Source organism: Pseudoliparis swirei, chromosome 16, assembly GCF_029220125.1.
Source record: "Pseudoliparis swirei isolate HS2019 ecotype Mariana Trench chromosome 16, NWPU_hadal_v1, whole genome shotgun sequence".
Lineage (NCBI taxonomy): Eukaryota > Metazoa > Chordata > Actinopteri > Perciformes > Liparidae > Pseudoliparis > Pseudoliparis swirei.
The window spans coordinates 2,173,304-2,183,919 of NC_079403.1; the positions used below are offsets into that span (position 1 = coordinate 2,173,304).

At 44.1% G+C, this 10,616-nt stretch overlaps 1 protein-coding gene across 1 annotated transcript; it reads left to right on the top strand.

The window, feature by feature from the left end:
- The first annotated feature begins 1,730 nt into the window (after positions 1–1,730).
- On the top strand, positions 1,731–7,071 carry LOC130206536 (tumor necrosis factor ligand superfamily member 10-like). Its single transcript, XM_056434552.1, has 6 exons — positions 1,731–1,954; positions 2,552–2,677; positions 4,484–4,529; positions 4,605–4,718; positions 4,971–5,206; positions 6,098–7,071. The coding sequence occupies exons 1-6, from the start codon at positions 1,847–1,849 to the stop codon at positions 6,305–6,307; spliced, it is 840 nt and encodes a 279-aa protein (XP_056290527.1). The 5' UTR covers positions 1,731–1,846; the 3' UTR covers positions 6,308–7,071.
- Positions 7,072–10,616: the final 3,545 nt, after the last annotated feature.

Here is a 10,616-nt window from a genome sequence, read left to right on the forward strand (position 1 = left end):
TTTTGGGGTTTGGTTTCTGCTTGTTTTGTTCATATACAGGACTGTCTCAGAAAATTAGAATATTGTGATAAAGTTCTTTATTTTCTGTAATGCAATTAAAAAAACAAAAATGTCATGCATTCTGGATTCATTACAAATCAACTGAAATATTGCAAGCCTTTTATTCTTTTAATATTGCTGATTATGGCTTACAGCTTAAGAAAACTCTAAAATCCTATCTCATAAAATTTTAATATTTCCTCAGACCAAGTAAAAAAAAAGATTTATAACAGCTGAGTGTTTGTCAAGGCTCAGGAAACCCTTGCAGGTGTTTCGAGTTAATTAGACAATTCAAGTGATTTGTTTAATACCCTACTAGTATACTTTTTCATGATATTCTAATATTTAGAGATAGGATATTTGAGTTTTCTTAAGCTGTAAACCATAATCAGCAATATTAAAAGAATAAAAGGCTTGCAATATTTCAGTTGATTTGTAATGAATCCAGAATGCATGGCATTTTTGTTTTTTGAATTGCATTACAGAAAATAAAGAACTTCATCACAATATTCTAATTTTCTGAGACAGTCCTGTATATGTCTCTCACTCTTTCTCTCTCACACACACACACACACACACAGACACACACACACACACACACACACACACACACACACACACACACACACACACACACACACACACACACACACACACACACACACACACACACACACACACACACACACACCTCCGTCACCCCCAGCAGGCCTGTGCAGAGGGAAAGCTAAGGCAGAGAGTCTCCCTGGGGGCCGTACAGCAGCCAGATTGAGGCCAGATGTTAAAACGGGATCAGGACCCAGTAATAGGCTCCGCCTCCCCGCCGCTCTGCAGGCGTCTAACGCGGCGCCGGCTGAACGGTTCTCTCACATGTGGAACACTTCTCACTTTATTAGGGTTAGTTCAATCTGATATTTTATTTATAGTTTTGTGTCAGTAGTAAAAAATACAGAGTTGTATATATATATATATATTCATAGGTATATGTATATATATAAATATATATATATCTAAATATATATATAATAATATATATGTTAATACATTTAAATATATTAATATATATATATATGTATATAATATATATATATATATTTATAAATATATATATGAATATATAAATATAAATATATTTATAAATATTCATATATATGTATTTATATAAATACATATTTATATGTATTTATATATATAAAAATATGTATTTATATATATAAATACATATTTAAATTAACATATATTTTAATATATATATTAATTTATATATACACATATATATTTATTTATCTATAAACATACATATTTATATTATATTTACATATAAATAAAAACATATTTGTAACCTTAATAACTTTTTCCCTCAGAGCACATAACTTTATCAATGTTCAGAGGTCTGGAGGTGCAGCAGGAATGTTGGACTTTATTATCTTGACAGATCACGTGGTCCGCAGGTAGGCCGACAGCCCTTTTTAATGTATGAGTCCTCGGAACATATGAATTCATTTGTGTTATGTGCCTCTATGACGTCATTAATAACTCTTCATTGTGTGGTTTCCACAGTGAAGTTCAGAGATCTGCAGATACGGAACATTAATCTCTGTTTTCACAGCAGCAACGACACATAATCCCTCCTCCTCCTCCTCCTCCTCCGCCTCCGCCTCCGCCCCCTGACGGAGGCGGGTACGAGTGAAGGAGTCCGCTCTCTGCCATTGTTCTTCTGCTGGAAGTCTTGAGGACGGGACGCGGCGCTGGTTGGGTACCGGACACCGGGCACCGGACAGCGGACAGCGGACAGCGGGCTGCCGGCATGACGGGCTCCGGCCCGCGGCTCGGGGTGCTGCTGCTGCTGGCGGTGCTGCTGCAGACGGTGGTGGTCACCATCACCGTGCTGCACTTCACGGCGGCTCTCAACTCGGTGAGGACGGGACCGGAGGTCCAGGGGGCGAACCGGAGTGGCGCGCGCAGCTTTTACGCATCGCCGCGCGCCCGCAGGAGCTCTTTGAGGTCCATTGACCTTTAACCCCACGGGGGGGGGGGGGGGTTCTGGGACCTGTTGCAGGGCACCGTCTCACTATGTTGTTGTTGTTGTTGTTGCACGTCACGCTTTCTCAGCATTAAGAATGTTTTGTTTCACTTTCTCTGCACAGAGGAGGAAGTGATTACCAGGAAGAGTTTCTCTGTGTGTGTGTGCGTGTGTGTGTGTGTCTGTGTGTGTGTGTGTGTGTGTGTGTAGAACTCACTCTGCTTGTTTTGGTCCTCTGGATTCAGGCCAGCTGCATCTCAGTGTTTACAGGAATCAATCATCACCCAGAGACAATCAGATGAATATAAATGAAAGGGGGACACACACACACACACATACACACATACACACACACACACAGTAAAGGTTTAAAGGCGTCCTGCACCTGAAGTTTATATCAGTGAATCAAAAGACCCTTAATGTTGATGCTCTTCTTGGCCCCGCCCCCTTAATGTTGATGCTCTTCTTGCCCCCCCCCCTCTGTGACAGATGAAGGAGACGTTTTCCAGGAGCAGCGTTTCCTGCCTGATGGGCGGCGGCCTGCAGAGCATCACGGCGGCCCGCGGGGAGCCGTGCTGGCAGGTGACCCAGCAGCTCCACCTGCTCATTGAGAAGGTAAGCCCCGCCCCCTCCACCCAGCAGCTCCACCTGCTCGTTGAGAAGGTAAGCCCCGCCCCCTCCACCCAGCAGCTCCACCTGCTCGTTGAGAAGGTAAGCCCCGCCCCCTCCACCCAGCAGCTCCACCTGCTCATTGAGAGGATAAGCCCCGCCCCCTCCACCCAACAACCCACTGACCTCCAACTCTCTTGCGTCTCTCCACCCGAATCCCCCGAGCGACCTCCACAGTTTTGTCGACTCGTGATTATTCGGCTGCTGAGATTTATTTAAAATAAAGATTCTCTGGTTCTCCACTCGTGTTCCCGTTTTCATCTTATTTTTCAACCATTTTAGATTCTTGTGCATAATCAATAACACATTTACTTGCGTCACAACTTGTTGACGTAGCTTGTTTTTGATATTCTCAATAAATCCTACAAGCGGACCACAACCAGCGGTCCGGGTGACGCACGGAGCTCTTTGATCACGGAGCTACATGTTGCCCTCCACCACGTGTGGATCCATCCGCCGCTGGAAGTAGTCCCTGCTGTTGGTCTGAGAAACAAAACACATACTTGTGTTTATTTAAAGGGACAGTAGCTATACTTTGGTGTAAAGATGGTGGTGCGGCATGGCGGACTCCGCCTCCTGTAGAAAGGAGACTCCGCCTCCTGTAGAAAGATGGCGGTGCAGCATGGCAGACTCCGCCTCCTGTAGAAAGTAGACTCCGCCTCCTGTAGAAAGATGGCGGTGTGGCATGGCTGACTCCGCCTCCTGTGGAAAGGAGACGCCACCTCCTGTAGAAAGATGGCGGTGCTGCATGGCGGACTCCGCCTCCTGTAGAAAGGAGACTCCGCCTCCTGTGGAAAGATGGCGGTGCTGCATGGCTGACTCCGCCTCCTGTGGAAAGGAGACTCCGCCTCCTGTAGAAAGATGGCGGTGCAGCCTTTTGTAGATATGAAGAGCTCGTTATGAGGTGACACACTGGCCCTTTAAATATGAACTTCTCCAGGAGGAGCCAATGGGCTTGGAGCTGAGAGACAGACAGGAAGTCAGGAAGTATTGAGCAGGTTGTTGTTGTTTTTGTTGTTTGGGGATTTGTTGACAGTAAAGCGTCCTGTACTGAGTTATTATCAATAAGTTATTATTATTACCACATTATTATCATTATTAGTAATATTACTGTTTTTTCATATTTTACCATCAAGTTATCTATACCTTATTATTAATATGTTTTTATTATTAAAATATTATTATTGTTATAAATATATTATAATTTTCTAATTAATATCATGAAATAATAATAATTGTTAATATTATTAAGAACATTATTATCATCACTCTGAGCTTCCTGAAGAAAAATGATCCCAAAATGTCTGCAGACGCACAAAGAGCTCCTTCATGCTGAGATGTGATCCTCCATCAGCTCAGGAATGTGTCCACCTGCACACACACACACACCCACACACACCCACACACTCAGTGTGTGGGTGTGTGTGCGTCTTAAAGGAAGCGTTCCTGACATCTGCTTTTTAATAAACTCCAAATATCTCTTTATGTTTACTCCCAGAGGAGTTTGTTTGTGTGTTTGTTTATTCATTTGTTTGTGTGTTTGTGTGTTTGTTTATTCATTTGTTTGTGTGTTTGTGTGTTTATTTATTCATTTGTTTGTGTGTTTGTTTGTGTATTTGTTTGTGTGTTTGTTTATTCATTTGTTTGTGTGTTTGTTTGTGTGTTTGTTTCTTCATTTGTTTGTGTGTTTGTTTGTGTATTTGTTTGTGTGTTTGTTTATATATGAAGCCTCTAACTGACCTCTCCCTTCAGTCTCTGTCTCAGCGCTACCAGAAGCAGATCTCATCGGCCGTCAGAGGTGAGGAACCCAACCTGGCAACCCGTTTGTATCATTTGCTCGTGGGCACGTTGTCACTCCTCCCCCCCCCCTCAGACGAGGTGTCCCGGGTGCTGCCCTCCCTCGTCGTGGTCGACCCGGCGACGCCTCCTCGCCCCAAAGTCGGCGCCCACGTCACCGGCAGCTCGGCGCCGCAGCTGGAGGGCGGAGGTGAGGAGCTCCACCCAAAGAACTTGTTGCCTACGGAGACCGCAACGGTTTTTAATTTGACAAAAATAAATGCGTCTTATCAAAAGAGATGAAAAGCACGTTAGAAAACAGACGGCGCGTAAACCTGTGAATATCTCACAAAGTCATAATTTAGTGGAAAAAGTTTAACTAAAAATCTCATAATTTTGGTCTCGATTAGTATTTTAATTTTATTCAAACACAAAATACAAACACTAAAATAATGCCCCACAGCTCCGGCCCCCTCGGGGCGGCGGGTCCAGGGCCAGAAGATCTCGTGGTGGGAGGGCCGGAGGGGGCTGGCCTTCCTGCAGGACGTCCAGCTGGAGGACGGCGAGCTGGTGGTGCCGCAGCCCGGCCTCTACTACGTCTACGCCCAGACCTACTTCAGACACGCCCCCTCCCCGGAGGAGGCGGAGCCGGAGGGGGCGGGCCGAGGGAGGCCGCTGCTGCAGTACGTCTATAAAAAGGTGACGAGGCGCCTCCTGATTCTCAAAAAGAGCCGCAAAAGATTCTGAGCATTTTGACAACATATTCCACCGTGTTATGAAAAGTTCTGAGGGCCGAGCGCTGGGGGAACGTCAGCTCGTGAACTCACGCAGAATACAGCCATCAGCTAACGGTTAACAGTTAACGGCTAACAGCTAACGGTTAACGGCTATTATCTAACAGTTAACGGCTAACAACTAACGGTTAACGGCTAACAGCTAACTGTTAACGGATAACAGCTAACGGTTAACGGCTATTATCTAACAGTTAACGGCTAACAACTAACGGTTAACGGCTAACAGCTAACTGTTAGCGACTAACAGTTAACGGCTAAAAGTTAATGGATAACAGCTAACAAATAACAGCTAACAGATCAAGGTTAACAGCTAACGGTTAACAGTTAATGGCTAACAGCTAACGACTAACGGCTAACAGCTAAAGGTTAGCAGTTAATGGTCAACAGCTAATGGTTACCAGCTAACGGTTAACAGTTAATGACTAACAGCTAACGACTAACATAATTGCATCCAAGAATGCCTAAGACTTGTTCTGTTGAAATACGCGGCTAACAGCTAACGGCTAACAGGTAACGTGGTGGTGTGTTCAAGCTCCAAACTGTAAAAATGACTCCTAATTTTGAGTGTCTATCTCATAATTCTGACCGTGGGGATATTTGTTTATTTTCACGGCTAAATGTTCATCTAATTGTTTTCTTCGGTGGAAATGGACTTGAGCCAACGGCCGTGTTGGAGGTCAGAGAAGCGTTCCCACACAAAACCGCTAAGGGGCGGGGCTTCTCTTCTTTAGGCTGGTAGCCGACCTCAGTTAGTTAGTCTTTGAACGCCTCACCCAGCTGTCCCCTCTGCCGCCAGGTGGGCTCCTACCCGGTTCCCATCCTGCTGATGAAGACCAGCCGGACCTCGTGCTGGTCCCGGGGCTCAGAGTTCTCCCTGTACTCCGCCCACCAGGGCGGTCTGTTCCCGCTCGGCGCCGGCGACCGGCTGTTCGTCACGGTGACCAACGCCTCGGCCGTGGACATGGACGAGAAGAGCAGCTTCTTCGGGGCGTTCCTCATCAGCTAGGCGGCCGGAGGCGGGACTCGAACGCGCGGCCTCCAGAACCGAAAAATGAACCCGAATGGGGGGGGGGGGGGGGGGAACTGCAGCAGGAAGTCACAGAGGAAGTCCGTCTTTCTTTTATCCAGCAAACGCGAAGAGATTTGACACTTTGAGCGAAGAAGATGAGATTTGTGTTTGAGTGTTAAAGATTAAAGTTTACGTACAAACATTTATTAAAGGCAGAACGTTTCCAAAGGTATTTTATTTTTTTTACCACCGAGGACAAATTCAGAATTAATTTGCTGCAGATGTATCCAGCTGCATTTCTTCTCCTGACCACCAGGGGGCGACTCCTATGGTTGTATAGAAGTCTCTGCTTCATGTGTTAGAGCTGCATTTCTTCTCCTGACCACCAGGGGGAGACTCCTCTGGTTGTATAGAAGTCTATGCTTCATGTGTTAAAGCTGCATTCTCTCTCCTGGCCACCAGGGGGAGACTCCTCTGGTTGTATAGAAGTCTATGCTTCATGTGTTAAAGCTGCATTCTCTCTCCTGACCACCAGGGGGCTCCTCTGGTTGTATAGAAGTCAAATTGGTGGACTCAAGGCTTCTTAACGTCCTCAAATCAACGAATGACATCATGTTGTTGTTGTTGTTATTTACTGATTTAACGTTCCGCCTCATGTTTGTATCAACTGAACTTTGGAGATCTCATTTGTGTAAAGATGTAAATATTGTGCTATATTTTTGTTGTTTTTCTAATCAATACATTTAAGGACTTTCACATTTTCCAAATTTAAGTTTTCCTTTTTCCAACTTTATTTGTCTTGCCGTTTTACATCAGTCAATCCTCTGCTTCAGATTCATCGTCCAAGTTCCTGATTTATTATATTACATTTTTTTGGGTAAAACGAGACATTTAAAAAGATAATAAACCATTTCCTGACATTTCTAAATATTATTTGCAGATTTCTCCGTAATAAAAAGTGACGGAGACGACAGAAAAAATAATAATAATGAATAATTCAATCATTCATATTTATCTTCTGTATGTAGAGTAGGAATAACATCAATATAAGCGCCACCGCCCTCTAGTGGTCACCTGAAGCAAAGACATCATGATAAATAAACTACACACTTTTTTTGTTTATATATATAAATTAGGGCTGTCAGCGTTAACGCGTTAATCTATGCGATTAATTTGGCCGCGTTAACGCACTAAAATATTTTAACGCAATTAACGTAACTTTGTTAACTTCCGGTGTGCCTTGAAGTTTTTACACTCTGAGTGTCAAACCGCGGCAGTACGGTTTAACACTCTGTTTTTAAAACAATTATTTCTCCGCGAAAATAAGGAGCATAAATCAGTTTAAACTCGTGGATGAATCAGTCGGGTTTCCTCCTGCTCTCCTTCCTCCCGTCTCCCCCTCTGATACACAGAGGAACGAGGGGCGACGTGTCGGGGGACGCGGCGCGGAAAGAACTCGTCACACGAAACCTTCACCGTGATTGGTCAATCCGTTTGTCTGTCAACATTTTGGGGAAAAAACAACCAATGAACACTCAGTAAATCACAAAGGACCTCCCACCACACAGATGAGGCTCATTAGCAGCCTGTCAGTCAGTGCGTTTACATGATGGTATAATTCGAATCTTGCTTTAGTCGGACTCTGCTATCTTTTGGGGGATCTGCTGTTATCCCAATATACATGGCGTGAGTAATTTGAATCATTGGCCGAAAGCATGTCATATCCGATACGATAGGTGGCGCTGTTTTCATTACAACTCGTGGTGATACAGCCATTTCCGCTTGACCTCTTCACCACCACCAACAACAACATCAACATTTCGAGAAAGAACCATGAACTTTAGTATGTTCAACTCCTTCAATACATTAAGCATAACTTCTGTCTGCTCTTCGGTCCAGAATGTGTGGCTCTTGTGTTCTCCATAGCGTTGTTTGCAGCGCCGCTCCCATAACGCGCACGACGCGCTGCGCGTAGGGCACCAAGTCCTGAGGGGGCTCCACAAAATAGGCAACTAATAAAATCCTCATAGTTATAATAATTATAATGCCGATATTATTTCAGTCTAGAAATATTAGGCGCCTTTTAGGCATGTATATCACAAAACAGGCAGAACAAGAGATATATTTAATCGCTCAGCACCCCCGTTAACACTTCTCGGCTCGCATCGCTCTGCCGTGATGCGCCCGACACATCCGCGCACAGACCCGATCTTAGGGGCATCGTGAGGAGTTATGCTTAGGGCACCAACATGGTTAGCAGCGGGACTGGTTATTTGTTTGTTTTCTGCCGGCCAGGTTGCCGGCAGTGACAACTTATCGTCTCTTTCGACTTCCGAGTCACGACATGGGAGGGAGGGAGGGAGGAGGGCGGCGGGATCTCGAGCATGCGCAAAGACGCAAAGTCCAGTTCCGAATCGAATTCAGAGTTACATGCCGCGAGAGTCGAATTATCAACTGGATCGGACCGAGCTATCCAGGGGTGTTAATCGGACCGAAGTCGGACCGCACATAGTCCGACTAAGGTGTTTACATGAAACGGATAATTCGATTTCAGTCCGACTAAGCCAATAATTCGATTGCATGTAAACGCACTGAGTCAGAGAACCAGAGAACACGGCACGAGGACAATGAGCCTCATTGAATAGAGCTGAGATTGTTCTGGAATGTTTGATGTAGAACACGTGGGTATGTGTCATATGCAAACGCCTTTAAAAGGTGAATTTACATTTGTTTGTAAAATGTATAAAATGCCCCCAGCCTCCAGAGGGTTAACGTGACATATGTGAATGTCAGTCAGTTACCAAGGCCACTGGTTCTGCTGTTCAGTGTTAAAGATGACAGGACCAATGGGGTCTCAAATATACTTTTTTTTTTTTACTAATCTGGATGTTTCACTGAAGAAACAATTTATCATCCACAATATTAAATACCTCGCTGGCACTTTATATGTAGGAGCCTCTTTGAAAACACAGCTCTGTGGGAAGTTTGGTCTTTAAAAAGAAGAAAAAATAACTTTTAATCGCGATTACAGTTTTCCTCCATTGCTTTGGCTCAATTCTTGAAACAGAAATGACATTCTCAAAACAACTCGTGCAAACCTCCAAACCACTGGGCACTTGTTCACAACAGATTTGAATTTCTCATTCCTTTCATCAAATTGCAATTGTTTTAGAAACTCCTTGCAAATGACAAGTACAATTGCCTACAACTTGCACACATTTCAAATGATTTAGCACATCTGTGCAAACGGTTTGGTACAATTGCCTTCAGTTAGCCCAATTACCAATGGAATACATCTGGCTGGTCTAAACTGACTGTTGCTTCTCAGTCAAGTGGTTGTTCTCTGCAAAACATCTTGGCATAATTTCCTTGTGTACATCATCACCTGCACAATAGTTCACTCCTCTGTCAAAATCGTTCAGGCACATAATACCATGAAAAACATCATGGTATATATACTGTAATATGGATCTCTTGGGTCATCGGCTTCATTTTCAGGTTCAACTAGAACTTTACTAATCAAGGGGGATTTTCTCACATCCGATCACCAATCACACAGTCATTTTAGTTAGCTGACAGGTGCTATCCAGGAGTATAAATGCTTCCATCAATAATCAAGGGCTTGACAAAGTTCAGTCCAGTTTACAGTATGAACATGGAAGCACCTGGCCAGGTAAACGAACAAGGGCAACTGCCTGTTCGAGGAAGAAGAAGAGGAAGAGGAGCAAGGGTGCATGGTGGTGGAGGGTGTATGAGCATTGGGCTCTAAACCAGAGGTCCCTTCTCCAGGCAATGGATGCTGCTTGTGCCGATGTCACAGCAGATCAGTGCAGGGGATGGTTGGGTCATGCACGGCGATTCTTCCCCCGTTGCATCGCAAGGGAGAACATCAGATGCCATGTTGAGCAGGAGAGTGAGGATGAACTCCAGCTTTGAACTCCAGCTTTGCTTTACTTTCCTACTGTATGTTTTGTTACAGTAGTGTAGGCTATACTTAATTTTATTTTGTATGTGCTTTTTGTTTGACACTATTTTTTGCTGTACACATTTTCTGTTTCTGTTTTGCAATTACTGTAACAATTTCCATGGCAGTATAAGTGCAATACAGTATGTGATGTGAAACCTTGTTGGCTCCTCTTGAATGAATCTTTTTTCTGTTTGATACACATAGTATTCTGGAAAGAAAACATCTCCTACAGTAACCATTCAGTGTCAAAGGACGAAGCCAAGATTGAAATGTGCACATGAGGGATATTTCTATGGTCCACTGCCCATACTGACAAAACATCTAAACATTTTGACCTGC